The following is a 20,804-nucleotide window of genomic DNA, read 5'->3' as shown; positions in this document are numbered from 1 at the left end:
TTTTGGAAGAACTCCAAGAAGCACTTGGAAACTAGCACCTTTCCCCGTATGGAAAAACAGGCACATTCTAACCATTGCCTTCATATAAGCAGAATCCTAGGATGTCTGTTTATTAGATACAGTTATGGCTCCCCTGTGCCTGATAACATTAACCCCAAGCTTGTAATAATTACCCTGCAGATTAGGCACTATAGGTCTGTAAATCTTGTGTCTAGAGAGATGTAGCTTAATATAGATCAAGTATGACTCTAGAGCTTAGGCTGCTTTCTACCTAAAGGGAGTGGACCTCACAGAATGATAATAATGTTCACTCAAACCAAGCAGAATTTGTTGAACTTGTTAAGAGAAGCAGGTATAGGTGGCATATATACTGTCAGTCAAACATGTTGATGGAATTATTCAGTGACTACTTTGAGCTTCAGCACTGATGAAAGTTAATTTTCTCACAATGATGTAAAGAACCCAGGGGTTAAAACCCAATGGTTGAACATTATTTTTAAAACTTTTCTCCTTTACATTCATACTACATTTTTGAATGTGAATCCCATTTGCAAATCTACCCCCACCCACATCACCAGGACTTTTCAGTTGTTCTTTTTTTTCCTTTAATGATAACTGAATATCATTCTATTGAAGGATTGTAGTCGGACACCATTATCTCTGAAGGACCTGCCCTTTGGGGCTCCACAGGGTGCAGTCCTATATCCCATTCTTTTCAATCTCTATGTAAAGCCCATAGAGCTAATCATCTGGAGTTTTGGGGTTGGCTGTCATCAATATGCTGATGATTCCAAGATCTATATATCCTTATCTGAATGTCATGGTGATTGAGTGCATAGCTGCCCAGAAGCCATGGTTAACTGGCTGAGCGTGTACAAATTGAAAGTTAAACCTAGAAAGAAGAGGTAATGCTGTTTAGGAAGACAGGGATCTAGATGGATGTTGTGCTGCCCTCTATCACTGGGGTTCAGCTGATACTTGCCAATTCAGGCCTTTTCCAATGCACAGCTTACACATGCCACATTTTCCCAGTGGTCAAATCTTGTGTCTGGAAATCATTCCACCTACCTCCATTCCCCCATCTTTTTTCCCCTTGTCTCTTCAGTTGCACGTATTCCACATGCTACTGCTGAAAATGTATTATTTCTAATGGTGGTGGGATGTCGTCTGTATCACCGAGTCATCTGTGGGATGTCATCTGTGTTGCTGTATCTCCCACTTTTTCCTTTTGAGCAGACACTCTAGTACAGGGGTAGGGAACCTGCGGCTCGAGAGCCGCATGCGGCTCTTCTGCCCTTGCACTGCGGCTCCATGAGCCGAGCCGCCGGCCCCATCCTTGCCCGCCCTGCAGGCAGCAGGGCAGGTGCACCAACTGCCCACGCCGGCTGGGCTGCGCCGCGGGCTTCCCCTCTCGCCCACCCCATTGGAGCGGGGTCAGGTGTATTCCCGGCGGCCGCCGAGGCCGAGCCGCCAGCTTCATCCTTGCCCGCCCTGCAGGCAGCAGGGCGGGCGCACCAACTGCCCGCGGCCGGCTGGGCCACACTGCGGGCTTCCCCTCTCGCCCGCCCCATTGGAGCAGGGCGGGCGCTTTCCCGGCGGCCGGCAAGGCCGAGCTGCTGGCCCCATCCTTGCCCGCCCTGCAGACAGCAGGGCGGACGCATCCATGTGCTTCTCAGAATGAGCGGAGTAAAAGGTAAAAAAAACCCAATATCTACAGTGTTATCTTTATTTTAAATGTCAAAAATTATTTGCGGCTCCAAGTGTTTTCTTTTCCCGTGGAAAATGGGTCCAAATGGCTCTTTGAGTTTTAAAGGTTCCCTACCCCTGCTCTAGTATAACTGCACAGTTATATCAAAGCAGCAATTAAAAAAATGTTTCTGCCTCTAATTGTACAATTGAGAACTACCGGCACAAAATGGAAGCCAAATAAAATTACTGGAACAGGCATCATTACCTGAAGAAACAGAAACACGTAGCCCACCCCCTCCTCAAAACATACATTTTTTTGGCCAGATTAGAGCTGCAATAACACAACATCATTACTGTTGCAGTCCCTTGTTGATTTCCTTCTGCAAAAGCAACTTCCTTTGTCAATTTCACTCACTCTTAACTGCAGATAGTGCACCTTTGCTAATGTAAGATGAAATTGACAAAGCTGACACAATCAATTTGACTTGTGTCTGTGTGCTCATGTTACATTGGTAATGTGATTTAACAAAGCAAAAAAAATCATTTAGAAAACAAAGGGAAGGAGAAGGAGTGAATGAGTGAAGGGAAGTTGGGCAACAACACGGGGGCGTGGATAAGAACCAGTTCGGTGGGACGGAGAAAGAAAAATTGTTTCAGCATGATCACGCCTTTAAAGGAAAGCCGGTTCAGAAGTAAATAGAAAAAACATTACAATAAAAAGGATCAGGAAAACTATGGAGGGAAAATGAAGTGAAAACATTCTCAGTACCAAATGTAGAAAACAAATGTTCAAAATTAAAAGAAAAAAATAAAATGTCGTGACAAAATACATTGTAAACATCTGGAAAAGTCCCCAGCTAAGGACTTTGGGGTTATAGTGGATCCCACATTACTGCTGTAGATGTAGGAAAGAGTTTCTTCCAACTCATTCTGGCCTTGAAGATGGCCCCACAACTTGATACAGCCTATCTGGCTGCCTGGATCCATGTCACAGTAACACCAAGAACAGAATACTGTAATGCACTTTACAAAGTCAATTTGGAGACTCCATTTGGTTCAGAACACCACAGGCTAGCTAGTTACCGGAAATTAGATAGGACATGCATATTTCTTCCATTCTGCAGTCATTCCATTGGCTGTCTATCACTGGACTGAGTTCCAGGTATTGGCTATCACTTGGTCTCTCATATCTTTGTATCATGTCTCTCTCTCTATGCTCTGCCACAACAGCTTTGCCTGTCTGAGCTGGACCTTCCATAGTTGCCACCCTGCAAATGGGCAAAACCAGCATACCCATGCATTCCCTGTTGGGGCCCTAATTGTTTGGAATTGCCTGCCTGATGAGATCAGGAAAGCTCCCATTCTCCTATCTTTCAGCAAAATATATAAATCTGAATTATTTACGAGAGCTTTTCTCACATATAATAGGGCATTACTATAGCAAAATGTTTTAGAAAGATCCTTGGGTGAAGTTACGGACCATGGACTATGCTATTGGGTACAGTTCACACTGCCTCAAATAGGATCCTACTATATCATTTTTGCACTGTTTAACACATCATGTTAATAACTATGCTTTGCTTCAGCTCTGTTTTGGATGTCTGGTTCATTCTGGTTGATTCCAGACTTCTACAATTGAAATCCCATTTCACTGTTTATTGGATGTCCCATCCTGTAGATTGTATTGACTTACTATATTTAATCTTCCTTGAATCTCAGTGAGAAAGGTGGAGAATAAATAATAAATAAATAACATGGTAATAATATATATAATCGGTTCCCTAATTCCCCACTTTCATTTTTTAAAGTAAATCTCTAGCCCTTTTTGTTGTGGAAATAAGTTTTTCTCCCCATACTCCTACAACAAAAGGAGTACTTACCTTTTTTTAGAAACTTACCTTTTTTAAACAAAATGAAAGGAGTTCTTACCTCTTTTTAAGAAACTTACCTTTTAAAAAAATGAAGGCTGGGAATTCAGAGAACCAGTTACACATATTTTTATAACATTATACCAACATGATGACATTCAAGTGTCATTTTAAAAAAAAAAATCTGTCAGTGATTGGTGAAAGAGATAGGTGCTGTGTGGTAAATGACTGCTGCTTGAATTGGATCAGGAAAATATGAACTTTTCCACCCAGATGGCAGCCATCCAAGCGTTGAAGTAATGTTTCCTAAAAGTTTGCAGCAATGTAAGTTGGAAAAGCTCAGGGAAAAACCACGGAAACAGTTGGTGTGGGGAAGCAGGGGAAAAAACCCTCTTCCCAACAGCATTGAACTGAGGCCAGAACTTGAAAGCAGCAAAAGGAGATGTGCATGGCCAATATGGTAGTGGAGGAGAAATAATCAGTTGTAGCCGAGAGAAGTTACAAGATAATGGCTGATGTCAGAGAGTGGTTCTAGAATATAAGCCAGTGGTTTAGTACAGACATCATGCAAAACTATTGCTTAATTTAGTTATGGCTCCTATTATTATTCTGAGCCACTTCATTTATTATTCTTTGTTAGGGTCTGTCAAGCTAGGATCTAAAATAAAGGAATGAAGATATTCATTATAACTGTGGTCTTGAGGAAACCGGGGAGGGCAGGACTTACCCAAATGGTATTTGTGAATACTGTGCAAGGACATAGGTAAGGGGGGAGTTCCCGGGTTTAACCCCCCCCCTTACATGTCCGAAGTTCTGCCCCTGTTTGTGGTTTTTTGTATTTTAAAATGTTTTTTTTCAGTTTTTGGCCCACAGGGGGCGCAGTTTTTAGGCTAGCGCAGGGGTAGGGAACCTGCGGCTCTCCAGATGTTCAGGAACTACAATTCCCATCAGCCCCTGCCAGCATGGCCAATTGGCCATGCTGACAGAGGCTGATGGGAATTGTAGTTCCTGAACATCTGGAGAGCCGCAGGTTCCCTACCCCTGCGCTAGCGGCACTACAATTTCAGGGATTGTTTGGGAGACTCTCCTGATGATACCAACCAGGTTTGGTGAGGTTTGGTTTAGGGGTCCAAAGTTATGGACTCCCAAAGGGGGTGCCCCCATCCCCCATTGTTTCCAATGGGAGCTAATAGGAGATGGGGGCTACACCTTTGAGGGTCCATAACTTTGGACTCCCTGAACTAAACTTCACGAAATCTGGGTGGTACCACCAGGAGAGTATCCTAAAGATACCCCAAAATTTGGTACTGCTAGCTTAACAATTGAATCCCTGACATCAGGGACCCCCAAAAGTTCCCGATTCTCCTTTTAAATCCACCCCCTTCTGCATGGATTTAAAGGGAGAATGTGAGGTCCCCAGTTTAAACATTGAAAGTGATGCTGTTTAAGGGTGGGAGAGAGTCCACTCCAAAGCAGCATCACTTTCAGTGTTGTTTTAACTGGGGACCCCAGATTCTCCCTTTAAGGTGGATTTAAAAGGAGAATCTGGGATCCCTAGTTTAAACTCCATTGAAAATGATTGAGGTGGATTCCAGCATCATAGTGGCTGCCCATGGGGAGGGGCACAAAACTCAGATTTTGCACTAGGCTCCATTTTCCCTAGCTACAGAGGGAGGGCAGAAGGGACTGCCGGCTGGAAGCCCAGCTGATGGGGGCAGGGCGGGGTGGAGCAGGTGGGGTAGGGGAGTCTGCCATCCCTGGCCTTGGAGAGCTGCTTTTATAAGCACTGAGGCCGGGAGTGGGGCTTGGGAAGGTGTGGCCACACCCCCAGGGGCTTGTGGGGGCGTGGCCCTGCCCCTGACCCCCCCCCATAAAAAAGTCTATACCTACTTCCCTGATACTGTGACATCAATTCTGGCTGAAGTGACATCACTGTGTCATGGAATGCATAGGATTCATCTGAAACTCTGTGGTAAAAACTGTAGAACTTCAGGTAAATCCCAGAGTTCTCCACAATATGGTGATATCACTGCCAGAAATGATGTCACAGTGTTGATGGATGTCATTTCCCCCCACCCATTTTTTTCAGCAGCCTTGGGGATGAAGGGCAGAGGTGATCCATTTTACAGTATTTGGCTAGAGCAGTCTTTTAGGGAAGCATTTGGGTCTGGCTGTGTTAAGATTCAGGAACTAAAGTGTTACAAGATGGTCCATAGGAACTAACTGAACTGGCAAGGTTCCTGACTCAGATGAAGGTTTAAGTAGCCATCCTACCTACACTATGGGTTGTTCCTTGGCCTATCCATACCAGAACTTTGTTGGATCAGGATCCTACGAACAGCTAAGTATACTGGTACAGCAGCCTGACCCAGGGGTAGGTTTTTCTCGTTCAATTTTTTCATGGGCCTGCCACCACTTCTGGTCTTGCCAAGTTGAAGGGCGGGGTTCAGATTCAGGTTTTGTAAGTGAAGAATGGCTGCCTCAGGAACTGGTAACACAAACACATTCAATATCTTCAAGTCTGATACATTTATTGTTGTATGAACTCGATACTGTTTTATCAGATAAGGATCTGCACTCAGAAGCAATCAACATGGTTTATTTATTTCTGGTCCACCTACACTTACTTAGGGCCCATCTCCACATCACTCATAATATTTGCTTTAAAGGATACCTGTCTCTTCATACATGACTTAAAGATTTATATACAATATCCGGGGGTTTCCAAGACATGTTTCATCCTGCCGTCCTTCTGCTATTTGAAGCTGTTTGAAAAAAACTAACAGAATAATTGCAGTGAAAAAGTGAATAAAATAATTGTTTTCTGCTTTTTATCACTAGGGGCTTCACCCTCTACTTCTTTCTCATTCTGCAGCATGCTAAATATTTATTTTCCAGGGGGCTTTGTTAAACCCTTCATTATTTGTTTCCAATTGCTGACATTCTTGTCCTCCAGGTCCCCCTCTAGGAAATAAAATCAGAAAACTTCTTTCTTCAGATGCAATGTACAATGACTCTAGCTTGCATACTATGTAGAAAAATTATCTTTATCTTCAGCTTTCGTTTTCTCTCAGGGGATCACTCAAGGGAAGCAGACTGATCTATAAGATTTAATTATCATTAAAAGGCAAACAAGATGAATTTATCATGTATCTGTAATGAGATCAGATTCCCGTGTACAGAACTGGAATAAAGGATATTTTGCATAGTCATTAATATGTTGTAGTACTTAACCTAAAAGTTTCATTGCCTGATGGGCTTTACCATGCGAGATCAGAACTGAAAGCAAAGATAAAATTATGACTTGTTTGAAATGAAAAAAGCTTTTAAAGGCTTGATTGTTTAAGACTTCCTTCTGCAGGCAAAAATGGCTCTGCTCAGCAAGACATATGGCATTTGCTTTCATGGAGCCACTTAAGCATAAAAGGTTGAGATGAATCTTGGGCGTGCACACTTACGCACAGCTCCTGAATATGGTCAATGGGGCTATGTGCATGACCTGCTTCGAAGCTTACTATTATCCCAGTGCTGTTTAGTTTGTACCTTCCATTAATGCATTTAAACAACAGCCATTTTATTATCACTTTGTGTATGTGTGTGTGTATATAGGGGTCCTTTTCCAAGAATTGGTAGCAATACCAAGAAAGTTCTTACTTTGTTACTCGCTGCGCATCAGTTTATTGCTTTTATAATGTAAGATACATTATAAGGTGTAACTGGGCTGAATACAGAATTATAACTCAGCTTCCAGCCTAAAACAATGTGGTATTTGTTTTGCTGTTGGTTTAACTGGTTTTTGCTATCTAACAGGCAGCATAGACACTGTTGAACATTTGGATTGCAATTCTCTGCTGAGAGTTGCATTCTTTCTTTTCTGGAGATATGAAGAGGTGCAGAATAGCAGCCTAAATATTCAGCATCAGAAGTACACTACCATCAAACGCAGCACTTACAATTAGCAAGGGCCATGCAGAGGTTTCCAGATGCCTAGGGCAAAACTGACTCAGAAGACATTTAAATTACATGCAGCTTCACTGTTTTTCCATAGGGATCCTGGAAATCAAGGCTTAATGTGCAAAGGCCGAGATGAAGTGTCCATGATACATGCCCACACACACACTGCTTGTTTATTGCATACAGCACTTGCTGTAAAAATTTCAACTTTATATTGAAAGTATGATTAAAAGATACTGTGAGATTGGAGTTCGTTTGTGTTAAGCAAATGTACTAAGAACTAAAATAAAGAGTTTACAACCCAAAATCCAAAAATGGATCAGATGGCTGCTAAATTGATGTCGATAAGGGAGGAAAAACCAAACGGAATCTTGTACCGCCTGATACCAAAAGATTTATTAGGGCACAAAACTTTTCTTCATTAGATGCATGAAATATATCCTGGTTTGGCTATCGGTTTCAGATAGCCATCTCAAGGTTGATTCAGCCTTCTGTCCTTCTGAGGTTGGTAAAATGAGTATCTAGCTTTCTGGGGGTAAAGTGTAGAGAACTGGGGAAGGCAATGGCAAACCACACTGTGCACAAAATCTGTCTAGCAAATGTTGTGATGTGTGGTGAGTGGTGACTTGGTGTTTGCCCAGGGGACTGTCATGATCTGGTGCTGTTCCAGCCCGATCCTGTCATCTTTCCCAGCCAGGATGTGGGATCCTCTGGGATCTTCTGTCTGTTATCTCTCGCTTGTTTTTTAGTTTCACTTTTAGACACAGGCTAATCAACTTGTTAGGCAGTTGCTGACTTCTACACTGCAAAGCGTTGGGTAGTATGGGTTGTTTTGGCTTTGGCGAAGGCTGTTCCTCCGCCTTCCTATGAGAATGGAGGGGTGCGGCTCCCCCTTGGGAACTGGTGCTGAAGGGTAGTGACAGGCGACGTGGAAGGGATAGGGAATGGAGTGAGGGTATAATGGAAGCTATTTTGACACTTAATCCTTAGTTCTGTCAATGGAGGTCTAAATGCTTAATCCTGATTATGTTTTCAGTAAAATAAATTGTTTGAAGACGAGGTCCTGTTATTGAGCAGTCCAGGGGCATGATAGGGACCTCCCTTACCTTTTTTTCCAGATTACACAAGATTATACATTCCTACATCCAAAACATTTGCATCCTATTGTAATAAATGAAGGCATAGATGTTAATAGCAAAAGTCATAGATATTATGTATAGAAAAGGACTGTATCTTTATAACAATCTGTAATATCAGTTATTATATTATAAAACATATAGTTTTTGTTATAATAACCATTTCTTTTACCTTGAAACTACAGCAGGCAGAAGTTAACAAGAGATTTTAAAAATGTGATGTCAGGTTGTTTTTTCCAACTGTGAATGTACTCTGGGACCCCAGAAGTAATGTCACATTGTCCCTGATGATGCCCCCTGTGCCAGTGTCATTCAGACAGCGAAGGACCAGTACAGGCCAAAATCATTTTTGTAGGCCTTCTGGTAGTTGCAGTCTTACTGCGAAGTATCTTATTAAGGTCACCAGACCAATTCACTCCCTGCCTTAAGAAGAATGGTAAGACAGAAGAACTTTCAGCAACGCACCCTCTAAATGTTCCACAGAGCTGCACGGCAGTGAAAGCACTGCATGGAACTGATCCGCCTGGGAGAGCTCCCCCTGCCAGCTGGCCCCTTATCTGCGTGGCACCAATATGGTGGCCACACACCACGCACGCGTGCAGTTTACAGGGAATATTGGCCTTCACTATCTTTTAGAGAAGACTGATAGTAGGCTTAACTCGTGCTGGTGCTGTCATTTGTATTTAGCAGCCTGTGTTGGATTTTGATAGTACAAGCTGATGTTTCAAGTCTGGAATCCCCGACACAGTGGAGCCTGCAGGCTGTTTTGAAATTTTGAGAGAGGAGTTTCATCGCTACGTCGCTGCCAGGGGGCAGAACCAGTTACAAAATTATTGGGAGGTTCCAAGCCAAGTGTCACCCTACAAGGAATCAGCAGCTTCCAAATGGGTGTCTCCTACAGTCTTGAGCATTGTTTTATCAGTAAATGTTTATACTTTCAAAGCTAGCTCTGAAGCAGAGTTCTATTGAATGTCGATAAAAACACAGATAATGAATGTTTTTCTTAGCGACAGTAGTGGTCATGGTAGCAACAAGGTCATCATTTATGGAAAGCGGGACACGCAGTGCAATTGATCACACACTATGCCGTGTCTTTCTGTGGCTCCTCAATCTGTCTTCCTGTCCTGCTTCATTGCTTCTCCATTTTGTTTTGTTTTGTTTTTAATGGGCAATTATGGACAATTTCAGAAATCCATTTGGGGAATCCGTTTAAGGATATGTTGTCAGACTTTCTGTGAAAATAATGTGGTACTGAGGAAATAAAAACCTGAAAGGGCTTGCCTCTGCTCAGCTAAAAATGGTTGTAGTAGCCAGTGCAGACAAGGACATTTATATGCTGTCGTTTACAGTTAATAGCTTGAGCGGAAGACTTTAATTCATTTCAGGTTGTCACATGCTTACATGTTCAAGGAATAAGTGGAAGGTAAAGCCTGCTGAAAAAGAGAGAAAGGGTGTGTGGTGTAATGGTTTACTCCAGTGTGTAGTTAGATGAGGCATGGGATCCTTCAGGCTCACACTAGCTGTGCTGGATGCACTGAAACACACTGACCGTCATCTTCAGGATGAAAATTGATGTCTGAGGACCACAATGGACCATATTCAATCACTGAAAATGTCCACATAATTATGCTCGAGTCTAGAAAGAAGCCAGTGAGACTGGGATTCTGGTTTGCTGTCACTTTTTGAAGATGAATCCATGCTGTTTTTCTCCCTTGGCAGGATCTGAAGACAGTGTTGACCCTTCCCCAGTATCCTGGGGAATTCCTACACCCTGTGGTCTATGCATGTACTGCTGTCATGCTGTTGTGCCTGTTTGCTTCAATTATCACCTATATCGTGCATCACAGGTAAGAAGGGATGTGCCAGTTGCTATGGCTTGCTGGAACCGATGTGTATTTTCTTTGCTACATAAAAGATGAGCTAAATGCGGTCTTACGCACACAGAAACACACTCAGACACACTTGTGCTGGGCAGTAGTGAAAAGTTGTGGCTTGCTAACCACCCCCTCTCTGCAGATTTGCTTAGATGATTTTGTCCACCCAACTGGTTACCTGGTTTAGTTAGTTCATCTAGCTTTTTGTTGTCTACTCATAGTGACAAGTTCCATTGTGGCTAGCAGCCACATCTCTGCCCAGCAGGAACTGCAGGATAAGGAGAAATATACCAGCCAGTAACCTGGAAGGTGTCTTTTTTTGTAGTCTCACAATAGTCAGATCAAAGGTACTGCTTTTGAATCATAGGGTTAATTTGGATGATTGACATTTCCTGTTAAGGCACTAGCTGGATGGGTGGTTTCAGCTTTCAAGTAGATTTCCAGCAACTTCACAGCTATGATATTGAGGTAGGCTAGTAGCAGATAGGAGCTTAGTCGGCCCAGCAACTTTTCTGCCAGACTTTTGGTCCGTGGTTTCTGGAGCCTGAAGTCTTGCTGGGCCCCATGGCATTCAAATCTACACTCAGCCATGACTCAGTTCACTGAAAGAGCTAACCTTACCTCCTCATATCACTGTGCACCCATACCTTCTCCTTCTGTGTACATTATGGAAACCTGCTGCCATGGATCCCATACCGCTTGGATGATGCAGGTGCTGGGCCTTGACCTCAGGACCAGATGGGACACAGTGTTTGAGACAGGACCACCACGGAGATTTACAGTCAGATAACAGCTGTGGATTCCATATGCCAACCACCATGTGGGGCCTTGAGTTGCCTTGGAATTATAGTTCATCTTCAGATTATAGAGATAAGTTCCCCTAGAGAAAATGGCAAGCTTGAAGGGTGGACTGCTAACATTCTATCAACTGAGGTCCCTCCCCAAACTGCACCCTCCCAATCTCTACTCCCAAATCTCCAGGAATTTCCCAACATAGAGTTAGCAACCCTGACAACAACTCAGTTAGCAACTGTGCATAGTGGAGTGGTGGTGGATGGGGGATAGGACTCCTGCTCCCCACCCTTCCTCCAAGCTGTTTTTCTGAAACAAAATAGCCTTGGGAAGTTGCTTCTGTAGCCACATTCAGCCACTAAAAGGGCAGATATTGCCCTCCAGATGTTTTGAGTGGGGAGAAGGACATGAGAGACAGGAAAGAGTCTCTCCTCATTATGCTCTGTAATCCTGACTGAAATCAGGACCCTGCATGCATGAGACTGAGTTCTCATGCAAAATAGTCTGACTTCCCATGGTAGTATCATGTCAAACATAATGTGTAGTTCAGCTGTAATAGACTTGAGGATAATATCACTTTACATTACTCCAGTGCTAACTCTGATGCTAATAAGCTGAGCAAGTTCTGTGGAGAGAGTTTGCCTGACTTGAACTCCTTGGAGGAAAAGTGGGGGATAGAAAGACAACAAATAAATTAATATTTACCTCATTGTTAATTGAGCGTGATGTGAAAACTGCATTTGTTGTTCTGGAGGTAGTATATCTTTCTGAGGGCTTGTTTGCATAACAGCCTCTTAAAAGTTGCTTCTGGCTCTGTTTTGTTTACACAGTCAAATGGCTAATTGAATGCTGAAGCTGAGAGAGAGAGACAGACAGCTTCTGATTAAACACTTGCTTTGCTTGCCTCTGAGTCATCTCAGGATAGGAGATCATGCAATACCTGGCTTATGACCAGGGATTCAAAGAGCAATGGTGTTCAGAATTCAATATGGCAGTAATTCAGTGATTTCAGACATGGTGCCCTAGGTGCTAGACTGAGGCAAAATACCCCTATTGTTCTGGAATATCCTGTTCATAAAAAGGTTTATTTATTCACAATTCAGAACAATTCTGGCTCTGCCACAAACATCTCTGATTGTCTAAAGGAGCGTCACCCCTCCTCCAAGATTCAATCCATAGCAGTTTATTTAAAAAGGATTGTTTGAATTTCTGTGACAATTGTCAAAATAGTTGTATGACTTTGCTTTTATGTTAACTTTGCACAGCACCATTCGAATCAGCAGAAAAGGCTGGCACATGCTTCTCAACTTCTGTTTCCATACTGCTCTCACTTTTGCTGTTTTCGCTGGTGGAATAAATCGTGTAAAATATCCAATTGTCTGTCAAGCGGTGAGTGTGCTCTTATAATGTGTGCTCTTATAATCATTTGTCTTATAACTAAGAGAGCTTTTCATTGTATGTATTGATGATATTAGTGCTTTTTTACTTCAGTAAATGAGAGATGGATGAATGTGTTCTAGGCTTGGCAGTCCCCAGTAGGGGATTCCCACTTCTAGCCCCAGCCTTTGGTGTGACATTGCTTCCAGGGAAAAGCTAGAAGTGATGTTACACCTCTCCAGGAATTTCCAGAAACTCTGTGATTTAGAACTTCTGGGGATTTCTAGAGAGGACTGTTATCACTTCTGGTGTTTCTCTGGAAGTGACAGTAACATCAGTTCTCTATAAATGGAAACTCTGGGTTAACCATAGTGTTTCTGGTATTTCCTAGAGAGGTGAGATGTCACTCTCAGGGTTTCCTAGGGAAAGGCATTACTCCATCGCTGATGGCCCATCCCAGCCCCAGTCTCCAATCAATTGCCAGGCCAACTTTGGCAGCTCTAAAATATCCTCGATCCTGTTTGGGAACCAAAAGTTGCCCTGACTCCTAAAGGATGAGTATGCAGACAGAAAATGTGATTTGTTTACTAGGCCTGCAAAATTTTGGAACAGCTTAATCCTAACCATATTTACTTAGAAGTAAGTCCTACTTATCTCATGGGGCATATTTGGAAATATGTACGGTTAGAATTGCAGCCCAAGTCCATTCCTTCTTATGTTGCACGACCAGTGCTGCAAAGCTATTTTCCTTTCCTCTCTCCCTTTAGGAGAATGTTGTTTATTATTTGTAATTCTCCTTCCGATCTTGTATTGAGAATGTTCTTGTTAAGTACTTCTAAACCTTTTAAATTATATCATCAGCACTTAACATGTCATTAGTAAGTACACTTTTGGGTATCTTGTTTTAAAAATAGGACTCTTTCATGAATTAAATAAAAAGGTGGAAAGACTAGAGCTTTGCTGTTTACTTTCAGAAAGAATTTACAATGAGATTACATTTTAGATCAGTGTTTCTTTCAAGCAAGTTTCATGACTCTCATCTCCTTCCCTAGGCTAGAATAATACTGCAATTCTCAGTAAATCTTTAAAAAGCACATCATGGAATGTCAGTGCTCTTATCTCCACCCTGCAAGTGGGATGGCGACTGAGGCTAAGGTTTGACAGATTTAAGATTCAAAGCAGTGATTTCCCTGATCCTGCGCAGCTTTCTCATGTCACAGTGAAACCTAGCTTAGTTGAACTTTACTTTAGCATGTCTGAATGCAGTCTGTCGAACCGTTGGTTGGGTGGTAGATGATCTGGTGATAGATTTCATAGATTGTGAGAGAACCTTCAGAAATGTGTTGAAGAATGCGGCAGGCCTGTGAAAGATCTTGGGCGAGTCATTTCAGGAGTCTGAGAGAGTTTGGTTTGGATTGAGGCATTATTGCAGTTCTTAGAGGGAAGACAAAGGTTTCCAGATTGGAACATTTTGAGAACTGGTGTCTGTGTGGCATTATATACAAGTGAGGTTTGTCTCATGTGATGATGGGAGAAGGAGTCTATATGTGAGCTCTTCTCATTGATGCTAGACTAATTGCGTTATGATGTAGCCTTTGACCTTGTATCTTTATTGCTAGTCACAATGTTTTCTGCATTTGTCTTCCCATTTCCTTCAAATCTCTATAAATCCAATAATTAAATTTTTACACAACAAATAATTAAAATCAGGATTGACACCTCTAATTTTTGAAATGTGTGTTGTTTTTAGAATGCTTCAGATTTAGCTTATTGATAATGAGTGTGGGGGTGATCTCTCGTTTGTTTCCCTTTCATTTGAGAAAGATATAAGTCTGCATAGTCTGTTAGAGCTGCACAAAGTTCTGTCCTCCTTCTCCTCTTGCTAATTTGGAAGAGAATAGCATTTTGTGTTTAGCTTTTGAAAAGAAGTAGCAATATCTCCTGTAACAAATCTTCACTGACAATAGTAAGCTGCTTTTCCTTTCTTAAGATTAATTTGGAAATTACTCTCTTGGCTTTGGACGAAGTCAGCTGCTTTAAATTACATTTTTGTCAATCATATCTTTTCCTTGCTTTGTGGCGGTTCTCTCTGGATGACTCAGGAAGGGATATTTTATCAACACACCGCTCAGATTTTCTCTTAGGATGTCATAAATACGCAGGGCAATGCATATGCATGAGTGTAGATGCTAAGTCTTCTATAGGTTGATTCAGGTGGAACAAGGAGCCGTGGTGCTGTCATTATGTCAAGAAATTGACATCACCCCTCTTTCCCATCTGCTCTCACCTCCACATGTCTGCTCTAGCTCAGTTAATGTCTTCCAATTCATTGTACACAGTTGTTTGCCATTACATTCAATCTTTGCACTTCCCATCCAAACCAGGATTGTAAGTCATAGTTTGGAGCTGCTGTACAATTCTGTTTTGGGGAAGACGTTACTTTCCAGTGGAAGTTTTCCTTTGCATTGTCCCCTCACCCTGAAAAAAAAAAGCCTGCATTGGCTCTTTTTGGAGCTTCTTCACATACAGTTGTCCGCCTTCCAGGTTTTCTCTGGCTCCACTGCACAGTTCCCCCAAATGTTTTGGCACGATCTTTTCTGAAAGATTGTTCCCAAAGCATGTTTCTTAAGAGGATGGACAGGAAGGTGCAGACTTCTGTTGGTTGATTTGCATTAATGCAGAGTATATCAGAAACCAAGCAAGACCCAGATTCCAGTGAGTTGCTTAATGATTAATTTACAATAAACTGTATTCTACACTATTACAGTCTTACACTTGTTTCAGCATAAAGTGAGGTAGTTTTAAATGTTAGATACACAATATGGGCTCTTAAACGTATAGTCAATGGCTAATAAACTGGCCAATGCCTAAACAAAAGTCAGCTCATTAGAATATGACCTAAACATCTTGTTTATATACATTCAGGTGGTTAAGATTTTCAAGACTGGTTGTGACATTTTGGCTGATTATGCACATGTTTGCTGCGTAGTGGTGGGGGATTGACTGTCTGTTGACTGTCTGTTGCAGCAAGATTTCTTGTATGGACTTATTTCTTCAAGCTCTGCTTTCACTTTTCATTCTCCCTGTGGCAAGCGAGGCCACTTCTAGCATGAATTTAATTTTGCTTCACTGCCAGAGCAGGGAAATTTGCCGGTGAGTGCAGTTTTGCACTGGACCTGTTACCTACACCAACAATTAGCCCTCCTACTCCCTCACTGTGCTTTGCATGCCTTCCCCCTTGTTTCTCCATGCTGATGGCTCCTTCCTGCTTCTCTAAGTGCATCTAGGTACACATATCCAGAGATCGATATCTCAATCTCTTGATATAGAAGTACAACACAATGGGCATTTGCGAGGCACAGTACAAGTCCATCTCATCTCCCCCGCTCTGCTTTTGCTCTCCCAATGATTGGAAGAGCTTTTAAAACTTTGTTTCAGACAAGCCTTTCTCTTCTGTTTTCTTGTGGTAGAAGCAAGAGGGGGGGGAGGAGGAGGAGAATATCAGCTCTAGTGTTGAGACTCCCCTTGTGATGAAATTTGGGCCTATAAAGCTGCTAATAGGTGGAGTTAGCAGAATTGGAAGAACCAGAGCCCATTTGAGGTTTCACAAGGGGCAGGCACTGGACTGCCTCAGGGGCGTAGGGGGAGAAAATGGCACCTGAAAGAAAATGGCACCTAGGCACCACCCTCACCCTCCGCAGCTCCACCCCTGCCCCTCCACTTACTTTTTTCTGCTGGCTAAAAACAGTTTTCTGCCTGCTGAAACGGGCCAGGCCTGGTGATGTGGGGCGAAGGGGGCAAGGGTGATTTTCTGCCCTCTCGAACGCATGCATGGCGCATCCCCACCCCCTTATAGCCATGGCTCTGGACTGCCTCCTCACATGTAAACAGAGAAACACAAGGAAAGCCCTCTGCAAGCCTAGTGTGCAGAGAACAATTCCAAGGTTAGTGTTCCATGGGTAATGGGCCATATGTGAAATTCCTAACTACTGTGCTTCTTTGCCTGTGCCTTGTAACGGCCATTTCTGCACAGATTCCTGAAAACAGATCCTCTCATTTGTCCACACTCACCCCCTTGAAATGATTCCTGGCTGCCATTTTATGGTCATTCCATTTTAAAAAAACAGATTTGTTGATTTGATGCTACAAAGCTTCATGCTGTGATTCCCTAGGGGTTGTGTCTTAAAAGCTACAGAGACACAATCCTCCAATTTTTTAAAAAATGACAAAAATACAGTGTGAGGTAGCCAGGTGGTCAGGGCAATGGCACTAATGTGGAAGTCTAGAGACTGAACAACAGCATGGGAAACATTTTAAAGAGATCCACACAGCAAGTTAAAATCATTCCACAAAATAATCACTTAAGTGTAACTATTTTCAGAAAAGAATCACTAAGGAACAGCATGCACATAAAATGTTTTGAGACTGAAAATAAAATGTTTTGGCCCCAAAACTATGTGGAAATCTATCACAGGAAATGTTTTATATACTGCCTCAATTTTTTTTTACTTTGGTTGTGCTGAAAGGGCCCATATTTCTCCTTGTATTTGCTATCCTCTTCCCCTGCATTTTTCTGGGTAGAAGATTGCACAGAGATTCCCCCTCTGTGAAAGCTCTGTTGTTCTTTCTGGCCACATCCACCTGCCCTGGTGATCGATCCCCACGCCACACACAAGGGAGGGGAGGGGAGGGGGCCTGACATCTGGACATGGCCCACCCACCCTAGCGGAGGAAGGGAGGGGGAGGGAAGGGAAGGGTGGCATTCAAGGGAAGGGGAGGGAGTGAGGGGAGGCATGCAAGGGGAGGGAAGGGGTGAAAATGGGGCCATGCAAGGGAAAAGGAGTGAGTGAGGGGAGTGAGTGAGGGGTGGCATGCAAGGGAGAGGGCGTCTGGCATCTTGACATGGCCCACCCACCCTAGCGGAGTGAGTGGGAGGTGTGCCATTCAAGAACCTTCACAGCAGCAGAACAACGAATCATGACCTTTGGAAGGAACTGAACAGTAAACCATAGTTTGCCACTTCAGATGTAATGGGGAGCTAGGCAGTGGTGGGATTCAGCCTATTTGCACCATTTTGGTAGAACCGGTAGCTAATTTTTTGTCTAGTTCGGAGAACTGGTTGTAATCCCACCACTGAATTTTTTTGGAACCAGTTGTTAAATTATTTGAATCCCACCACTGGAGCTAGGTTTGCTTTAAAGTAGAAATAACTAACACAAATGCAGCCACAAGAGGTAGATGCAGAGGAAAAGAGGGAGAAAGTAAACTGAGGTTCATTCACATAGTTCTAACCATGTTTTAATGTTCTGCCTTGGCCAATCTTCAGCTCACATCTGTTCTCATTTCTTCCAGTGGCAAATAATTTCTGCCTCTAATACCTCTCCCCAGTTGGGATGAGATTCCAAGAGACTGTATCTTTCACCCAGGGATCTTCCCTCCCAGAATTCAGGCCAATAGGAAACAAAATGTTTGTCCTAGAGGTAATGAAATGGAAAAACACAATCCCAGCTCCTTGTCATAATGAAATGTGATGAAATTCTCAGAGAATGTAGCTCTCATAAAAAGCAAACGTTATTAGAAATTGTAGGTGGAGTGTAGGAGGAGACACTGTTTTACAATCTCTTAATATCTTCTGATGAAGAGTGGGCATGTTGGAGTTTGATGATGAGTTTTTTCCCCCTTTTCTTTGCTAGGTTTGTGATATGAACAAGGAATATAGGCTTAATTTTAAACAGAAAACCTGAATACACACATGAATCCTATTCAAGGTTGAATAATTTCATCTTGTTCTTAATGTAAGGCAGAGGTGGGATCCAGCAGGTTCTCACCAGTTCCCGAGAGTGGGTTACTAATTATGTGTGTGTGCCAAGAGTGGGTTACTAATTGGGTCCGCTTTTCCGTTAGAAATCCCATTAGGTCCAAAAATCATAAAGTCCTGTTGTTTCCTATGTGGCTGGTTAGCGAAGGTAGAAAACGGGAGAATTCTCCCTGTTGGGCTGTTTTAAAAACATGTTTTAGAAATAGGGTAAAGTTCCTTGTTCGAGGAAAGTATCTTTCTTTTGATTTCTAGAAACAAAATTAAGTATTTGAAAGTATTAAGTATTTGACAGGCAGTCAATTAGAGGAGAAGTAGTTGTTTCTGTTGGCAGCAGAAGATAGGACTTGCTATAATGAGTTTAAATTATGGACAGAAAGATACCAACTGGAAATGAGGAACTTTTTTTTACAGTAAGAGTTTTTTACAGTAACAGAGAAATTATTAATGCCCCGCCCCCGGAATGCCCGGCCACGCCCCCGTCGTGCCCCGCCCAGCCGCATTGGCACCACGCCACTGTTTGAATCCCACCACCATGGGAACCTGTTACTAAAATTTTTGGATCCCACCACTGATGTAAGGTACTTTTAAGTATCCACTAAGGAACCTACAGCCTTTTTTTTGTGAAATCAAGTGTTTCAAACAATAGACCTCAGTGAGATATCGAACAGAAGTTGTGGACTTCATATCCTTGCCACCCTCTATGTTCAGAGGGAAAGGAAGGTTAGGATAGGATCGTCTTTGTTTCACATGTGGCAAGGTAGTCCTTCCATCCAGGCCTGCTTTTAAATTACAAGAGATCTTCGGTAAGAATCTCTGTCATATACAGAGATCTGGTTGGTCATTAAAGAGCTCCCACCTTTTTCTCAGTGCTCAGGAGGGGCTGTGTGTTTTGAGATGCAATAAGACAACCCTGCAAAGGAGGCTCTAGCTAGAAAACAGGAGAATGAAGCAAGTGGAGCCATTACCAATAGTCCTAGGGATGGACAGAATGGTGGAGAGGTGCAGTTATAGAAGGAAACTCGAATGAGAAAGCAGAGCTGGTGCAACACCTCACATGAAGTCTAGAAATGACTTGATCTCTATCAAGTAGTGATGTGGGGCTGTGAACCAGTAAATAGTCTAGTCTAGATACTGACAATGCTACTGTATCTTTAAAACCTGCATAGAATAAAAATTCCTCTAGTTATAAGCTGACAATCCAAACCAGCATGGAAGTTCAAGAAGCTATTGAGGGAAAGACTGGTGTTCATGTACTGATTGATACAAACTAACCTGTCATTATTGAGCAACAAGCCTCTTTATACTTGTATATGTTTGTGAATATCTGAAGATAAAACCAGTACATTCCTCCATTTTCATTGTTGTTCTCACTGGATTTTTAACAGAATGTTTGCAGAAGATATCCTGTCTGGAGCTTACTATGTTTAGGTAGCTCTGAATTGTTTTTCAGCATTCTCCAGAGAAGAGAAGGAGAAACTAATTTTCTCTGGTTTTGTAAGATATGCCTGAGCTGAGGCAATATTGCCTGACCACTTTGTAAAAAGGAGGTTTAGAACTGAAAGCTGACTGTGGCACGTAAAAGAACTTCTCAAACAACTAATCACAGCATTTTCCCTGAAGACTATTCTTCAAGAGGATCAGAGGAATTGCCTTCCTTTACTTCCTTTTTTTTGGAAAATAGGGTAAAAGTATCCATCTGCAAAAAAAAAGGACCTGAGCTGATTTGCCATTCCTTGCTCTAGATCACTGATCCACAACATGGACCACCTGTGGCTTTCCTGGTGCTCATTTAGTTCTCCCCAAAGCAAACATGGCCCATAGTTTGAGTTAGCCCCCATTCTTTGTTTCCAAAATTAGAAATGTACATACATCTTCAACAAAACTGAAGACCTCTTTTTCAGATTTCAGCTTAGGTGTCAGCCAATCCTCATTCATTGCAAGCGTCATCATGAAATCAGATTCCAAACCATAATGAGAAGGAAGGGCACATGTGATTATATTGAATAGTATGTGGACATGAGTTTCTGCTCACATCATAAGCAGTGCTTGTCCCATTTTTTTACAGACTGGGTGTGTGAATAAGCACAAAGTCCTTTTGACCCCCAGTGATCTTGAGGGGGGGTATACTACATTGTTTTTGCCCTTTTTGTTAGCTTTTGGCCACTGAATCCTGTAAACAAAGGGAGAAGGCGCAAGCCACAAATTGTAAAAACCTCTCTTTAAGGTTCACTTAAATCCACTGGAACATTATGCTGATTTCAGGGAGAGCTTATAAAAATAGGTCTCATCATAGGCA

The 20,804-nt window shown here is 42.5% G+C and overlaps 1 protein-coding gene across 3 annotated transcripts in view; it reads left to right on the top strand.

Annotated features, from left to right (window-relative positions):
* The window catches only part of ADGRA1 (adhesion G protein-coupled receptor A1), a 437,455-nt gene that overhangs the window by 342,000 nt on the left and 74,651 nt on the right, over window positions 1–20,804 (top strand). For all 3 annotated transcript variants that reach the window (XM_048505436.1, XM_048505435.1, XM_048505437.1), the window contains 2 exons: window positions 10,367–10,494; window positions 12,579–12,702. In XM_048505436.1, the coding sequence (XP_048361393.1) occupies window positions 10,367–10,494; window positions 12,579–12,702 (252 nt within the window). The remainder of the gene's footprint in view (window positions 1–10,366; window positions 10,495–12,578; window positions 12,703–20,804) is intronic.

The sequence above is a fragment of the Sphaerodactylus townsendi genome, linkage group LG08 (genome assembly GCF_021028975.2).
Source record: "Sphaerodactylus townsendi isolate TG3544 linkage group LG08, MPM_Stown_v2.3, whole genome shotgun sequence".
NCBI classification, from domain to species: Eukaryota; Metazoa; Chordata; class Lepidosauria; order Squamata; family Sphaerodactylidae; genus Sphaerodactylus; species Sphaerodactylus townsendi.
The sequence above is the reverse complement of the archived record's forward strand: the minus strand, read 5'-3'. Positions and strand labels throughout refer to the sequence as shown.